An 18116-nucleotide genomic window follows, 5' to 3' on the forward strand; every position below is an offset into this window, starting at 1 on the left:
ACTTCCGGAGGCCCTCTGGTGCCTGACATGCAGTAGCAGTTAAAATTTGCTGAACTCTGAATATGTTCTGAATAACTCAGCACACAGTGGAAACCCAATACATGTTTGATAAATTCCCCACCTTTTGTAATTCCTTGGGGTGGGATAGAGATGAGCTCTGGGCAAGAACATCGGCTCCCAAACTCCAGGAAAGCAGACCTAGTGTCACTGAAAGTGGATCATGTTTGCGGAGCCTGTATGAACCTCGCAGTATCTAAGGTTTCCAGGCAAAGCTGGATTGTGTCTTGCATAACTCTCGCGTGTTTATGAAAAGAAAAATGAATTCTGGCTTCAATTTTAAATTACCTTTCCACTTAGGGGAAATGGTTGGCAGAAGAAAAAGTAAACGATTGCAACATGTTATGAAGAATGAGGACTGGTGAAGAGGAAGGAGCTTAGGTAAACAGTCCTGCTTTATTTCTGTGTTAATCATTCATTGGACCCGTCAAAAGTTTCTCCCCATCTGTTTCCACCTAGCCATCCCTGACCAGCCAACTGCATGGCTGAAATTCAGGGACTTTTTGGTGGAGCAATTACCAGTCAATTTCAGGGCATGATAAACTCTGATCTGGGAAGGAACCAGGACTGCATAGACCAAGGCAGTTTTCTTCTTTGAGAAACTATCCAAGATATCATCATAGAATCTTCTGCTCTTCCTCAACTACCAAAGGTCGGTGGACTACTAAACCCTTCAGGGACCTTGGGGGAAAGGTTGGTGGTTTGGCCCTTTAAGGAGTGCAGGATTAGTAGAATAAAACGGACAAAAACTTGGAGGTGTTTTCAGCAGAAATCTTTTCAGAAGCACTGTATTAGGGGGATGTATGACTTGAAAAGTACTTTAAACCCCATCTGAGCCTCAATTTTTAAAAATTATAAATGGAGGAATAATATTGCATTCTAATAAAATAAGCTAAAGAAGAGGTGTAAGGTGTTGCTCTTGTTACTGTTTCTAAAAGACAGGTGTGTTGGTTTGTTGATCTTTCACCATCTTCCCACATCAGGGAGTTGAGGCAAGGGGTCAACCAGGCTTTCCAAAGGGTTCACAGGAAGCCTGCTTTTCATAGTCTACATTCTGAAAACTGGGCATTTTTTTTTTTTTTTTGAGATTTGATTAACCACTCCAAATCTCCTCCACCATTGACAGGAAAGACTTTCAGATTTGGTAATAAGGAGGACACTGACCAGCCTCCAGTTGGTCTCTGAAGCTATCAGTCTTAGTCATCCTTACCTTCTTCTTTACTTTCTTAATTTGATGATGCTGATAACCCTTCCTTCTCGAAATTCTCTTCTTTCTTGGTTGGCCAGGATACAGTACTATTCTGGTCCTCATTTTAATTCTTCAACCGTTGTCTCTTTGCTGATTCCTATTCTGTCTCTAAATATGGTAGCAACAAGAGAATAAAGAGTAGACCACAGAAGAGGCGGAAGCATCAAAGAAAGTTGGTATTAAGCTTCGAGATACATTTGAATGTAGTATAAGCATAGAATAAAGGAGCTAATAGAAAAATAAAGAGATTCTAGGAAAGGAGGGGAAAGTGTGGAAGCAAGTTCTTTCTGGAGTTTGTAAGTGATATGCTTGAGAGCCCAGGTATAAGGAAGAAGACACTGAGCCCAAGATTGGGAAAAATATTATCCTTTCACAAGATATTTCATTTTAAAAGGGGAAAGTTAGACAAAATAAATGTCTTAACTTAAAAAGTATCTGCTCATGGAAGGGGAAATTTGAGGACTAAAGATTTTTCCAGTGTCTCTCAAATTGTACTGCATTGCTAAATGCTGATAGTATTTTTCACAAGGGACCCGCCATGCTGACTGAAGTTCTTGAGTTGGTTCCATTTCTGTAGGAATTTAAAAGATGATGTCCTTGAAGCATGAGAGTGTTTGCTGGAGTAGTCTCAGCTTTTAAGTGAGCAGTTACAGAATTGCAGAATTTGTTCATCTAGGTTTCATGTCATCATTTTAGAGATGGAGGAAACTGATATCCAAGAAGCTGATATAGCTTCTTCAAGATCACAGATTTAGACTGTGGTATTGCTGAAACTCAAACTTCGGTTTTCTCAACTCACAAGTTCCAGCCTCCATTCCCACACTCTGTGGCCAGCTGGTTTCTGCTGAGAGACCACCAGGGGTACTTATGGTGAATTGCAAATGCCGCAATTGGAGGGGAGTTAGGATGCATCCTGTTGGTTTGTTAGGGAAGTCTGGTCACTGTATTATCTCTCTTCAAAACTGGCAAAGCATTTCACACACATTATTTCATTTGGTCGTCAGTGAGACAGTCATTCTCCCTCTAAAGATAAAATTAAATTGAGTTTCATTCATTTTAGATTTATTGGATAACTACTAGAGACCAATTAATACCAGGTTAGAGATGGAAAGTTGAATAAACACCTTTCTTCTCTTGAAGGAATTCACAATGTGTTTTGGGAGGCAAAAGGAAATAGACAGTTATGATACAAAGCAAAGTTACAATTAAGGTATTAGCCAAGTATTGGAAGAACAGAAAACACTGGCATTTCACATTTCATGATGAAGTCAGGCAATGCTTCACCAAAGAGGTGACATTTAATTTGAATAGTGAATAAAGGAATAGTAAGTTGGAGGTAAGAGCGTTCTTGCATGGGAGGCATTATCTGTAAATGCTTGCAGGTGGGTTTTTTTTTTTTTTTAAATCTTGGCTGTGTGTGGTGGCTCATGCCTATAATTTCAGCACTTTGGGAGGCTGAGGTGGGAGGTTCACTTGAGGCCGGGAGTTCAAAACCAGCTTGGGCAACATAGTGAGACCCCCATCTTTACAAAAAATTAAAAGATTAGCTGGATATGGTGGCATGCTCCTATGGTACCAGCTACTGGGAAGGTTGAGGTGGGAGTATTCCTCGAGCCCAGGAGGTTGAGTCTGCAGTGAGCCGTGATTGCACCACTGCACTCCAGCCTCAGTGACAGAGTGAGACTCTGTCTCAAAAAAAAAAAAAAAAATCCAGAATGTCTTTGGGGAAGGGTAAGTGCCTTCTTGAGATGGAAGCATGGTGTCCTAAGTGAGAAATGATGGGAAAATTGGGACAGATATGGGAATCTATGGAAACTGAGAACCATGAAAGTTTTTAAGCAGAGTAACATGTAAACTGCTTTTTAGGGGCATAATGGCATCAACACGGAAGCTGTCTTAGAATGAGGGGAAGGGAATTATAAGAACCTAAGGCTGGACTGTGAAAGTGGAATGTAGGAGAGAGTGGCAGATTCTGGTGCTGCTGCTATAACCAACTTGATGGGACTTGACTCTGAATAGGGCAGGAAGGTGAGACAGAGGAGGCAAGAATGACTTGGATTTCTAATCTGGGAGGCTGGGTAGAGATTTTTACCTTCACTGAGAGAGAAAGCACAGATGTCAAACAGTGTTGGAGGAAGATAGCGAGTTTAGTTTGAAATATGTTAAAAACAAAGTGCCTGGGAAATACAAATGAAGTGATTGGAAATACTGATTTGAACCTTGGGAATTTTAACTTAAATTAGAAAAACATTTTTTTTTTGCTTAAATGAGAAATCTAACAGAGTCAAAAGTTTTAGTTTACTTTCAAGTTTGCAGGTAAAGAGGAAAGTGTAATAATTATTGCTGGATTTGGCAAGGAAAATTCACAAGCACTTACAACTTTCAGCAAACAAAAATGTTAATTTAAATATTATCCCAGAAAAAAAATTCACTGAGATAACAAGTCAGAATTACGCTTTTCTAAGGTTAAAAGTTACTTTCATGTGGCAACCATCTCCAAAATCCAGGAATGACTCCTTCGTTAGAAAAAACATTTGCAAGGTCAGTTTTGTCACGCAGATTATCATGTGCTTTTTTGCAGCTGCAGAGGAAGATAAAAGAGTTCCTCCTTATTTTGCAGAGTTTTTTTTCACTGCCTTTAGAAAGACCTAACTCGAGCACCAGAATTTAACTAGTTAGCAACCAGAGTAGAGAAGACAAACCTGAATAACTCAAAACTTACACGGAGGAAGGAATCGGACAGAATAAAATAATTATTAACAATTGAATTTATGGAGCATGGAAGTTTTTGCATGTACCAGAGATAATTAGGCCCAGAGGTCTGTGGATGATTCATGTACGATGATTAAAGTCATGGACATGGATGAATTCCTTCCAGGAAGACAGTTGAGGGCAAGGGAAGACAGAGCTCCAGGACAACCCAGGGCGCCAGCATCCCTCTGCTCTGCGTGACACATTGGATCTCACTGTGCCAAAGGCCACAGTGGAGACCAGACCCAGGGCTTCCAGCCGGAAGTTCAGTGGATGTTCCTCTGCACTGGGTTGTAATTAAGGTCCCCTGGTGATGCAACCATTATCGCAATTTTAAACCATTATGACGACAATGTTTTGACATGTACGAGTTTGGCTTCTGACAGAGTGACATTCCAGTGCCAATTCTATCAAACTCTTCCCTAACGTTTCTTCTGAATGTTTACTACATGCTATCCACACACCACGCCAAGCCCCTCTCAGCAATTCTGAGGTACAATTACAGTTATCCTTCTTATTTTACAAAAAAGGAAACTAAGGCTTAGAGGAGCTGAGTGTTTTGCCCGTAGGACCCAGTTCCCATGTGGTAGAACCAGGATTCCAACTCACAGTCTGGGTGTGACTTCAGAGCCCATGCCCAAGGTCTTGACCACACTGTCCTCCTCTCTCCCCAGCTCTGTGGCCATGGCCTAGGTATGAGGCTGAAGTAAAGGGAGTGAAATAACTTTCTCATCACAGTGTAGGATCTGCATATGTCTGTATCTTCTGTCATAGGAGTAGAACCAGTTTCTGCTTACTCCTTCCCTCCTTCACTGTCCTCCCTTGACTAGTCGATGATATGATGACTTCAGGTTAGGAATGGAAGAGCCTAGTATAAAATTGCTTAGGCTAGTTTTCATTAAAATACAGATGTGTGCCTTGCTTTAAAATCAGGTAAAATCAGTCCTCAACAAAGCATACACTATAAGGGGAGACATGGATATGGCACAGTATTACATTTCTTTGGAACATAGTTTAACACTAGGAGCTTTTGAATTTAAAGTCAGCACACTTATTTGAGCACTTTAACTTCCTGAGGCACAGTGGCAGGCACTATTGTGGGGTAGAAAAAAATGGGAGCATACTCTGTAATTTCAAGGATCGTGTTGTTTAGTGGTGAAGACAGACTTCAGACATGAGTTACAAACCAAGTCAGAATCAGAGTTATAAATACTAAATTGTATTTGGTATGTGGAGGCTTGCCCGGATAGGTGGGAATGCTGGAGAAGGGGCTGGCAGCATGACTAGGAGTTAAAGAGGTAAAAGACGGTGGATAGATGACGTGGACAGGAATGGGAGGTAGGAAACTAGCAGGAATTGTAAGGAATTCTGGTTGTCCAGGACAGCTGGAGCTGAAGGATCAGTTCATAAAAATCAATTTGTTAAATTTATCAAAGTATTAATTTACCTAACATTGTTTTAAGAAATATGCATCTTGGAGCCTGGGCATGGTGGCTCACACTTGTAATTCCAGCACTTTGGGGGATCACCTGAGGTCAGGAGTTCAAGACCAGCCTGGCTAATATGGCGAAACCCTGACTCTACTAAAAATACAAAAAATAGCCAGGCGCAGTGGCACATGCCTGTAATCCCAGCTACTCAGGAGTCTGAGGTAGTAGAATCACTTGAGCCCGGCAGGCAGAGGTTGCATGAGCTGAGACTGTGCCATTGCACTCCAGCCTGGGCGACAGAGTGAGACTCTGTCTCAAAAAAAAAAAAAAAAAAAAAAAAGAAAGAAAGAAAGAAAGACAGACTCATTTTGAGTCAGGCACGATAGCTCATACCTGGAATCCCACAACTTTGGGAGGCTGAGACTGGGAGATTGCTTGAGGTCAGGAGTTTGAGACCAGTCTGGGCAACACAGTAGGGCCACAGCTCTATTACAATTTTTTTTTTTTTTTTTTTTTTGAGACGGAGTTTCACTCATGTTACCCAGGCTGGAGTGCAATGGCGCAATCTCGGTTCACCGCAACCTCCGCCTCCTGGGTTCAGGCAATCCTCCTGCCTCAGCCTCCTGAGTAGCTGGGATTACAGGCACGCACCACCATGCCCAGCTAATTTCTTGTATTTTTAGTAGAGACGGGGTTTCACCATGTTGACCAGGATGGTCTCGATCTCTTGACCTCGTGATCCACCTGCCTCGGCCTCCCAAAGTGTCTATTACAATTTTAGAAAGGAAAAAGAAAAAAAGAAAAATTCATATTTGAATATTCAATGAGTATAAATATATTCTTTTTGAATGTAGCTAATGAATATATATTTTAGCAGCATTTAAGTCATTTTTGTTCAATTTCTTGAAATTAATGATTTAATCTTAAAGTGTTATTTTTACAATTATAGTAATGAATATTTTTCTGAATATATTCAACATATATATTTTTCCTGCGAATGTAATAACAACTGCAACAATTCCTATAGAAAATTTCCACTTTATATTCTTATCCTTTTGATTTTTCATAGTCAAATTCTATTTTGTCAACTCACCAGTATTTTTAATCTCTTTCTTCAACTTCACTGAAATTCAATAAACATAACAAATCTACTAATTGTCAAAAATTGAAGAAAGCTTTTCCCATAATTTTCATACTTCATAACATATGGGGTGAGAGAAATTTACCATATTTTATAAATTTCACAGATGATGAAAGAGCATGAGTTTTTATCATAAGCAACCTGCCTGGCTCTCAGCTGTCTCCAGTTTCACAAGACTGCGGGGGCAGAGAGGTGCATAGAGTTAGGCAGGAGGATACTGGGAAAAGAGAGGAAGAATCTGAGTAGAAAGGGCAAGCATGAAGGCCCAGAATATTGGCCCTGGCTGCTCCCAATCTCCCAATCCTCCCACCTGGATTCATTCAGTACAAAGTCTGTGAACACATGTCCAGTTAGTGACTACAACTGGTAAATTGCTCATTAGGCAAATTTATGTATTGACAGATTTGTCCCAGTGGGCATGCGTAGAGCTCATGGGACAGGGCATGTGTGACATGGGGTTCCCACAGCTGACAACAGGTGGAAGGATGATGTCATCAGAACTGAGTTTTAGAAAGATAAGAAGCTTATGTGGGTCTTTACTCAGTGAAGAACTTGGACCCCACAAAGTATGAAGGGCACTATAAACTTCCCTTCACCCAAACAATTTCCAAGATGTTTCAGTCCAACTTTATGTGAGACTGTCCCATATTACTGAGACCAGCATTATGTTGAGGGGTTGAACATTACCTTAGATGTACATTATATTACATTACATTACAGTCCTACATTGTGTAGGACTGAAACATTTTGGGGAGAAATATTGAAGGGACTCCCTTTACCTAAATGCATATGGGCTTTGTATGAATTATGGATGCATGAGAGTGTCCAATCATCTAGATCTAACAGAAACGTCAAGGTAAAGGATGAAATTCACTATTTTATGGGAGTGAATTTGGTTAACTTCATATATTCCTTTGAAGACAAGGACTATTTATTTTTTATTTTTATAGATTTACAGTATAGAGATTTCTCAGAAAACTAACAATAAAACTCCCCTTTGATCCAGCATTCCTACGATTGAGTATCTACCCGAAGGAAAGGGACTATTTCTAATGTAAACTTAGGATATATTGGGTTCTCCAAAGGGAATAGGAAGTGGTGGTGAAGAATAAAAATGTCCTTACTAACTTTGCTTTAAACAGGTCTTTACATAGTCTGATTTTAAAATAAAAGTGCACTTGCCATGTATGTCTTTCATATATATATATAGATAGATATGTGTGTATAATCATTTTTCAAAACTGCAAACTGCTTGATGGTTTATTGCCTTTGTCAATAGCTCTCACAAGGAACTCCCAATACTTATATACAGCGACTCAACTCTTTCTATCCCATCATTCTCCTGCCTTTTTGTTTTGTTTGATGTTTGTACCTTTCCTCTAACTGCTCTGCCATTTCTTCGTTCAGATCATCTGGCCAATAGCAAGTCTTCTCACTCAACCTTCCTGTTTCTTTCCTCTAATCCCTTTAATCTATCCTGTGCACATCTGCCATAATGATTTTAAAGCACAATAATTGTGTCACTCCTCAGCTTAAAAACAGACACTCAAATCAAAAATAAAATCCCCCCCCCCCAAAAAAGAGCTTTATATTCCCCAAGGAGTAAAATCTATGAATTTCCTATATTTGGCCTTTACATCCCATTCAGACACATCTGTAAACTGTCCCTTCCCCATCTTAGACACTTACCAGCCAAATCGTAGTATTATCTACCATTCCCCCTACACGTCCTGCATCCATTCTCTGACTTCTTCAGTATACTTAGTGCATATGCAGTCTCCTCTGCAAAACCCACTCCCTCCCTCCAGTTAGAATCAATCTCTCTTCGGAGCACAGGGCTTCTCCAGAGGCCAATCCTTACTGTCTTGTGCTGTATCATTTGTGTTCAGGATTTTGTTTTGTTTTGTTTTTCCACTCCAGACTGTTATTTCCTTGAAGACATGGATCCCATAACATTTATCCTAGTGCTTTTTGACAAGTGGGAATTCAATGACTAGTTATTAAATTGAGTTCTTTCAGCAGAAAAGCATCAGTGAAGCAGCAGGCCATGCGCCCCTCAAGAACTCCACCTGGGACTCTTCACAGAAAAGGGAAAATGGCAGCCTGGCCCTTCTTCAGGCTTTGGAAAGTCTCTGATCCAATTCTCTTCCAAATGACCTTGGTCGCTGCTCTGTTGCCTACTGTTCTTGGTGAGTAATGGGAAGCAAGCTCAGATGGGCAACAAACAAGATCATCTGTGCATTCACTTTTAAGGCTAAAAAAAAGTAATGACTGAGCTTCTAGCAGAGACCCAGCTTCATCAACAACTGGTTTATTTGACAGGCTAGAATTTAGGGAAATTTGCTTTACACATAAAGGAAATAGTGTTCTAGAGATTTTCCCCTAGATTTTTATTTCTCCAGGAATTTCCAAAACAATCTGTGTCCCAACCATAACTTGAAACAGATCCATATTATCTATCACTCTGACTGAACAATTTCACTCCTTGTGGGTTTATTCAGGGGGGACTTAAAAAGTAAATCAGCCTGACATTTAATTCTTGCCAGGAAAGCAAACTTAAGATTTTTATGCTTCAAGGCCTCCACGCTACCTCCCCCATATCATTCAAAATCAAACATATATAAACAAATTTAAAATATTATTCTTACCCATTTCCCAGATACCCTGTTTTCCTTCCCTGAGAAAACCAAACATTTTTTTTTTTTTTTTTTTTTGGGGGACGGAGTTTCGCTCTTGTTACCCAGGCTGGAGTGCAATGGCGCTATCTCGGCTCACCACAACCTCCGCCTCCTGGGTTCAGGCAATTCTCCTGCCTCAGCCTCCTGAGTAGCTGGGATTACAGGCACGTGCCACCATGCCCAGCTAATTTTTTGTATTTTTAGTAGAGACAGGGTTTCACCATGTTGACCAGGATGGTCTCAATCTCTTGACCTCGTGATCCACCCGCCTCGGCCTCCCAAAGTGCTGGGATTACAGGCTTGAGCCACCGCGCCCGGCCAAACATTTTTTAAATAAAATAATATGCTTCTGTTGAGGCAAACTTGGAGGGATTTCTGACTTTGCACAGATGCATTTGAGTCAGCAGATACGGCTAATCTAATAGGTTGGTAAAGTTCATGTCTTTCTTCTTTTTCAGATAAATTATCTCATATGTAGTAGAGAAGGGATACAAATTCTGCCTTTTATCATTATTGTCTATTGTTATCATTGTCATTATCATTTATGAACAAGTATATTACTGATCACTCACTAGGTGTATTGAACAGAGAGTGTAATAGGAGTTACGGTTTTTCTTGACTAGAGGTGAAAAGAATGATCCCTGCTCTAAACATCACACGACAGAAACATTAAGAGGCTATGTCCCAAGATATAATTTTTGATGCTCCTTGTCATTTCGATGTCCAGGCAATTGTGGTCCTCCACCTACTTTATCGTTTGCTGTCCCAGTGAATACTACGTTGGCTGAGACACAGTTCGAAACTGGAACTAGGCTGAAATACACCTGCCGCCCTGGCTATGCCAAGTCCAGTTCAAATCAGATGCTTACTTGTAATTCTGACGGCCAATGGATACATATTACTTTCTGTACCCGTAAGTATCAACAGTTAACGTTTTTCATTTGTGCTTTTCCTGTCTTTGGAAAGTTGGCTCAGAAGCTACATTTTCGGAATCTTTAGTCACCAAGAAACAAGTTTGTCAATTACCGATTTCAGTGTACACACTTGTGGCATTTTTTGAAAAACAAAGCAAAGCAGAAAAATTAGGGGTAGTTAATTGCATTGAAAAATAAGTCTATTTTTTTTTTTTTTTTAGATGGTGTCTAGCTCTGTCCCCCAGGCTGGAGTGCAGGAGCAGGATCTTGGCTCATTGCAATCTCTGCCTCCTCGTTTCAAGTGACTCTTTTGCCTCAGCCTCCTGAGTAGCTGGGATTACAGGCATATGCCACCACACCTGGCTAATTTTTGTGTTTTTAGTAGATATGGGATTTCACCATATTGGCCAGGCTGGTCTCAAACTCCTGACCTCAAGTGATTTGCCCGCCTCATACTCCCAAAGTGCTGGGATTACAGGTATGAGCCACTGGGCCTGGACAGAAGTCTACTCTTTGTGAAGTAATCCACCAAACACTTCTTTCAAGAAATGAACCACAAATTTCATTAAGATATTTTGAAAACCAGATTCACTTTTTAAAAAGTATAAAAAGTTAGGTGGCTAGAAAGTGGCAATGCAGTTTTCAAGAGAACCCCACTCAAAATATTTGCTGTGTTTAGAAGAAAAATTATGATTCACTGTCAGTTGGGAAGGCAATCTGTGATGTTTTTCAACAGTAGGAGTATACAATTGATACTTTCTCTTTTTTGTTCCTTTTATGACATGCATTTTTGAGTGGCCCAGGCTCTAAGTACATGCCATAGACATGGAATGAAGCAAAGCTCTCCGGTCCCTGGTCAGCTTATTAAATCCTGGACCACGTGTTCCACTTCTACAATGATTTAACTGGGCATTTTTCTCTATTGATAAAATATACCAGAAAAAAAAAATGAGATCAAATTTTGTATTAATTTTTAGGGGTTCAGGGTTAGAAATAAGTTTGAATTTAAATCTCTGGGTGTTTCTGGAAGCAGAGGTGAACCTTGACTAGTCTTCTTTTCTAATGCCATATCTGTGAGTACTTGGAATCACTAATAATCATTTGAATTTTTCTCCCAGACAAACGATGCAGAAACCCAGGAGATTTACCTAATGGGCAAGTGGAGATTAAGACAGATTTATATTTTGGATCACAAATAGAATTTAGCTGTTCAGAAGGGTGAGTGTGAGGTAATCTATGAACTAATCTTTTAAATTAATTAAAAAAAATTAAGTGTTCATAAACTTCAAAATTTTAAAGATGTAAAAAGATAGACATTGAGAATTCTCACTTCCATCCTATCTCCATTCCTTCCTGTCCTCAAGCAAAGTTCTGTTTTTATTTGTTCTATGTATCTTTCTAGTGTTTCCTTATACACATACAAGCTAAGAAGTCAGCATATATTCTTATTTTCCCCCTTCCTATAATGAACCTAGTTTTGAATTTTGCTTTATTGTTTACTTATCAATGTATACTAGAGATATTTCCAGGTTTGTACATAGAGAGTTTCCTCATTGATTTCCTTTTACAACTGTATAGCATTTTGTTGTGTGGATGTGTCATGGGTTCACCATCCCTTTGATGGATCCACGGATGTTTCTAATCTTTTGCTATTCAGAACAATGCTCTGACATATTCTCTTGTATGTATGTCATTTGCTACATATGTAGTTACTTCTGCAGGGTAGCTTCCTAGAGGGGGGCCTCCCTGGCTCAAAGAGTAGTATACTTGAAAATTTAAAAGATATTGTCAGACTGCTCTCCCTTAGGGTTTCATGGTTTTGCAGAGCATGCAAATGTCTGTCTCTCCATAAACTCTCCAACTGTGTTGTCAAACTTTGAAAACTTGTCAAAGTTTTGAATTTTTTCCAATGTAAGAGGTAAAAATAAAATATCACTATAGTTTCAATGTACATTTCTCTTATTGTCAGTGAGGTTGAGTATATTTTTATATGTCCAAGGGATGTTGGTATTTATTTGTGCACTAGTTAGCATGTCTGTTTTGTGCACTAGTTAGCATGTCTGTTGCCTTTTTTTTTTTTTTTTTTTTTTTGCTTAACATGTTGAACTTTTTATTCTTGTTTTAGGAAATATACATTTATACATAACATGAGTCTGTTCATAACAGGATTTAGGCCTTGATTCTGATATACATTGTAACTTTTCCCACAGTGTGTACGTGCGTGTGTGCATATATATGTGTATGTGTGTGTGTGTGTATAATTTTTTGACTTGGCTATTGGTATTTTTCCCCCTTAAGAAGAAATTATTTGTAGGGTCATTAAATTCATCAATTTCCCTTTTAGAAATGGCTTTTGGATTTTATGTCTTAAGGCCTTCCCCAATACAAGGTTTAAAAATAATTGCCAATATTTCCTCTATTTCTTTTATATTTTCATATTTTTTAATGTTCAAAGCTTTGATTTATTTGGAGTTAATATACAGTATACAGTATGAGGTATAGATTTTTGACTATTTTTTTCATATTGCTTTCCTGTTTATCCCAACATCACTTGTTTAAAAGTTTGCCTTTACTGATTTGAGATGCTTTTTAATATTGTATAAAATTTATATACTTATCTAGGTCTATTTCTGGACTTTTTATTCAATGCCTTTTTTTCTGTACATTTATGTTCAAGTTTCACAGTCATTTAATAGTTGAAGCTTTATAATATGTTTAAATAGCCAATATGGGTAGTGCTAGCTTATTGCTCTTCTTTTTTGAAGTTTTCCTGACAGTATGTATTTATTTTTCTATAAAAGCTTTAAAGTTAGGCATATTTTAAAATCAGTGTTAGATTAGTTTTAAAATTAATTTTGGGTGAAATGCAGTGGCTCACACCTGTGATTCCAGCACTTTGGAAGGCTGAGGCGGGAGGATCTCTTGAGTCCAGGAGTTCAAGACCAGCCTGGGCAACATAGAGAGACCTTGTCTCTTTAAGAAATTAAAAAATTAGCCAAGTGTGGTGGCATGTATTTCTAGTCCCAGATATGCAAGAGGCTAAGGTGAGAGAGTCACCTCAGCTTGGGAGGGTGAGACTGCAGTGAGCCATGACAGTGCCACTGCACTACAGCCTGGGTGACAGAGCAAGACCTCATCTCAAAAAATAATAAATAAATTAATAAAATTAACTTTAGGAGAATAGATATTTTATAATGTTGAGTCTCTCTAGATAAGAATATGTTATCGTAGAGAAGGCAAAACTTCTCCTCTACCCTCTTAGGGTCTCCACCAGGCCTGAGAATTAAGTTGATGTAAAACAGATTTATTTTAACAAGTACATGGAAGCCTTCACAGGAAAATGAAGACCCCAAAAGTAGTCTTTGTACAAAGTTTCATTGTACAGGTTTCTCTTGGCCTTGACTTCCTGCCTCTGGTGATAAGAGTGTTCTTTTCCTTCAGGTATAGGGAAGGTATCTTTCCCATGAGAGTTTCATCTCCTGCCTTCAGGAGGAATAGGGGAGGTCAGAGTGTCCTTCCTGCATCTTGCTGTGTTTCAAGTGCCTTCAACTCAAAAAACAATCTTTATGCCAAAATGGTCCACTTTGGCAATATGCTGCTACCCTTTGCTATGCTTTTCTCTGGCCATCTTAGTCTTTTTTTTTTTTTTCTTGCTTCTTCATGAGTGTTTCAGCTTTTCTCACGTTGATTCTGTATTTCTGGAAGAGTTTAAACCTCTGTCCAAAACAAAAAAATTTTTTTTTGTTGTTTTAAATGGTTATTTATCCATTTTATATTGTAACTAGTTTATCTATCTATCTATCTATCTATCATCTATGTATCTATCTATCTATCATCTATGTATGTATGTATGTATCTATCTATCTATCTATCTATCATCTGTCTCCTATCTACTGTTGACTTCTGCAGGTTAGTTTGGTATCTCAGCTAACTCTAAATTCTTTTATTATGTATTAGTACATTCTCAGGATGCTATGAAGAGATACCTAAGACTGGGTAATTTATAAAGAAAAGAGATTTAATTTACTCAAAGTTCCACATGGCTGGGAAGGCCTCAGGAAACTTACAATCATGAAAGGAGGCAAAGGGGAAGAAAGGTACCCTCTTCACATGGCAGCAGGAAGGAGAAGTGTTGGGTAAAGGGGGAAAAGCCCCTAATAAAACCATCAGACCTCAAGAGAACTCACTATCATGAGAACAGCACTGGGGTAACCGCACCATGATTCTATTACCTCCCACTAGGTTCTTCCCACAACACATGGGGATTATGGGAACTACAATTCAATATGAGCTTTGGGTGGGGACTCACCCAAACCATGTCATGTTATTTGTGAAAATTTTTAAAAATTCTTTCAGTTGAATTCTCTTAGGATTACTTGGTTTGTAACCACATCATTTCCATGATTCTTTTACCTCCTACTTTCCAATTTTTAGATTTCCAATTTATTTTTCTTGTCTACTTATGTTAGTTAATTGTGTCAGTCAGGATTTATCTGGAGAAATAGAATAGCAGCATTTATTGCAGGGACCTGACTTGACAGGTGTGGGAGATGGTTAAATGGTGTGTATAGGAGGCTGTTCCTTCAGTGTCTGTTGCTGTGGCCTGAAGTCAGCAAGGCAGGGAGTCAGGAAGGGAAGACAGACATGAACTGAGTGCTTCAAGGACAGACTGGACCCCGCAAAGATGAGTGAGTAGAACCCACCATTGTAGACTGGAATTCATCTTGTTTTTTCACTGCTCCTTAGCCTTCAACTTCAAAAATGGGTAGGTCCTGTAGAAGTTGTCCTCTGTCATGGTGCTAATGTACCTGGATCAGAAGCCAGGGTACATGAAGGAGGAGATCCTGCAGGAGCTGGCTCTGCTGTGGCCTAGTTGAGCCCTCTGCCAACAAAGTGATAGACCAGAGAAACAACAGGGCTTGTGAACTGCAGTCACATCCTGTGCTCTGCTCTGACCTTTCTAGCATATGGAGCATGGCTCTGCTAATTCACATGTAGTGTCTTTTATGGGCCATACTTAACGTGGCATTATGCATGGAAGAGAATTCTGAAAAACGTAATTACAGCTCAGCTAAGTTGAAACAACACAAATCTACCACAGCTCACCCCTTGTCAAATTTGATATTTGTATTTACTAGTCTTAACCATACTTAGCTTAATTTGCAAATAAAGTCTATAGCAAAATAATACTCACATTTTACATAATGCAACTATCCTTCATACACCTGAAAACATGGACATCCTCTTCCCAAAAGAGAATTTCCTTTGAGCTCAGTCATATCTTCCCTTTGATATTCTATAACTTAATATTGAGATGTAAGCTAAGCCACTACTAACACATCTTATACAGTAGGGGAAGGAAAAGAGTAAAGAGGAAATAGTTAATATAATATCTATTTATATTAAAATAAGAAAGAAATAGTCATAACTTTTATGTCCTTATTTATGCATCTGATCATGTGTTTGTAGCAGGTATTTGTAACTACATGTTTCTGTTCCTCATTCCATATTCTCTTTGCCTTCAGCAAGCACTTCATCTGACGTTGGTTCCTTGCCCAATGGGGTCACCTAAACCTTTATTCTTGAATGGTCTGGGCCATCAGCAGTCCTGCCTGATTTGGGTTGTTGTAATTTTCACTGATTTTAATTACAGGGCATGGGAGTATGAAGAGGTGCCCTAGGGAATCTCCTGCATTCCAGACATACTCATTTTTACCACCACTGTGCAAAAGCAATCTAAGTTTTCCCTTCATTCTCAGGGTTAGTCACTCCAACCATCAGAGTAGGCTCCTTCTTTGCCTTTCATTCACTTGCATGAGGGTCCAGAGTTGACAGGTCTCAACTTCAAGCTTAATTTAGGGTTTTCAGGTAAAATACAGGATGCCCAGTTAAATTTGATTTTCAGATAAAAACAAATAATTTTAGTGTATGTTCCATGTGATATTTGGATCACACTTAAACTAAAAAAATGTTCACTGTTTACATGAAATTCACATTTCACTAAATTCACATTTAACTGTATTTTTATTTGCTAAATCTGGCAACTCTAATTTTTGGAACCCTTGCTGTGTCCCATGGTAGAAACATTCCTCTATTGGAGACTTCCAAACTGACTGGGCCAGGCACAGTGGCTCACACCTGCAACCCCAACACTTTGGGAGGCTGAGGTGGGGAGGATCACTTGAGCCCAGGAGTTCAAGACCAGCCTGAGCAACATAGCGAGACCCATCTCTAAAGAATAAAAAATATTTAAAAAAGAAAAAAATAATAAAAAGACTTCTAGATCGGCCAGGTGCGGTGGCTCACGCCTGTAATCCCAGCACTTTGGGAGGCCGAGGGGGGTGGATCATGAGGTCAAGAGATCGAGACCATCCTGGTCAACATGGTGAAACCCCGTCTCTACTAAAAATACAAAAATTCAGCTGGGCATGGTGGCGCACACCTGTAATCCCAGCTACTCAGGAGGCTGAGGCAGGAGAATTGCCTGAACCCAGGAGGCGGAGGCTGCGGTGAGCCGAGATAGCGCCATTGCACTCCAGCCTGGGTAACAAGAGCGAAACTCCGTCTCAAAAAAAAAAAAAAGACTTCTAGATCAACCAAGAATGTTACTTATTTCTATGTTTTACAGAGGTTTAGGGTGCATCATGATATACAACTAATTTTTATTAATATTTCAACAGGCACTTGAAAGATTTTTTTTTATTAGTAGTATATAGAGTTTGCTATATACACATCAGATTTTCTTTCTTTTTTTGAGACAGGGTCTCCCTCTGTCACACAGGCTAGAATGCAGTGGTGCAGTCTTGGCTCACTGTGGGCTGGACTGCCCTGGCTCAAGCAATCCTCTTGACTCAGCCTTCTGAGTAGCTGGGTCTATAGGCATGTGCCATGATGCCTGGCTAAAGTTTTAATTTTTGTAGAGATGAGGTCTTGCTATGCTGCTCAGGCTGGTCAAGAACACCTGGGCTCAATAGATTCTCTTTCTCTGGCCTTCCAAACTGCTGGAATTACAAGCATGAGCCACTGTGCCCAGCCAGGTCTACTTTCTTGATAAGTTGTTTTGAATCTTTTATTATGCTTGTCTTCATAGATCTTAAACATGAAGATAAGAGTTAAAGTAAATTAACAATTTTATAATAAAATAATTTTATTTTATCATAAAATAATTTAGTGACAATTAGTAACATATTTTGATCATTTTTCTTATGTCTCATGTATTTCCGTCTTATTAAAATTGCTGCTACATACATATTTTGGTACACAAAGATTCATAGCTCTTCACTGAAAACCAAAATCTTTATTTAACATGTAAAGTATCCATTTTTGTGTAATTTAATAGTCTTGGTTCTGATGTCCAACTTATGGGGTAATAAAATTATTATCTTTGCTTTTCTTTTGATTTGCATTTTTTGGTATAATTTTATCCTGCCTTTTTTTAAATCTGTCTAAAACACTTTTGGGTTTGTCTCCTGTATGTAACATAGAGCTGAATTTTGCTTCAGATAAAAGCTGTTTTTCTTGCATTAGGCATTTTAAGCCTAATTACATATATTGATGTGAATGGTACTCATAGACATGGTTTTGTCATATTTTGTAATATATATGTTTAAATATATAGTGGTGTCTAAGAAGGTTCAAATTTGGTTCTAGTGGTTACCTATATACATTTAAATTTATATAATACTATCATTCCTCTTTACCTTTAGATAGTTTAAGTTGGTTCCTTGCTATAAACAACAATAAACTTATCTTGTATTCTTTCCTCTCCCTTCATCCTTTCTCTCTTCCCTACCAGAAAATTTGCATCATTTGTATTATCGTAGTGTTTATTTTGTATTTAACATTAATGTGAAATACTCACGTGTCTATGGTTACTTTCACTCCCAATCTTGCAAA

General features: G+C 38.8%; 1 protein-coding gene across 2 annotated transcripts in view; it reads left to right on the top strand.

The window, feature by feature from the left end:
• Positions 1-469: 469 nt before the first annotated feature.
• Positions 470-18116, top strand: part of C4BPA (complement component 4 binding protein alpha) — a 38911-nt gene continuing 21264 nt past the window's right edge. Inside the window, exons 1-4 of one of the 2 annotated variants that reach the window (XM_032289065.1) lie at positions 470-709; positions 8648-8817; positions 10034-10219; positions 11339-11438. In XM_032289065.1, the coding sequence (XP_032144956.1) occupies positions 8676-8817; positions 10034-10219; positions 11339-11438 (428 nt within the window). In that variant the 5' untranslated portion in view covers positions 470-709; positions 8648-8675. The remainder of the gene's footprint in view (positions 710-8647; positions 8818-10033; positions 10220-11338; positions 11439-18116) is intronic. The other variant, XM_032289064.1, reaches the window with a different exon arrangement.

This window comes from Sapajus apella, unplaced genomic scaffold, assembly GCF_009761245.1.
Source record: "Sapajus apella isolate SASKATOON/1434 unplaced genomic scaffold, GSC_monkey_1.0 scaffold22, whole genome shotgun sequence".
NCBI lineage: Eukaryota > Metazoa > Chordata > Mammalia > Primates > Cebidae > Sapajus > Sapajus apella.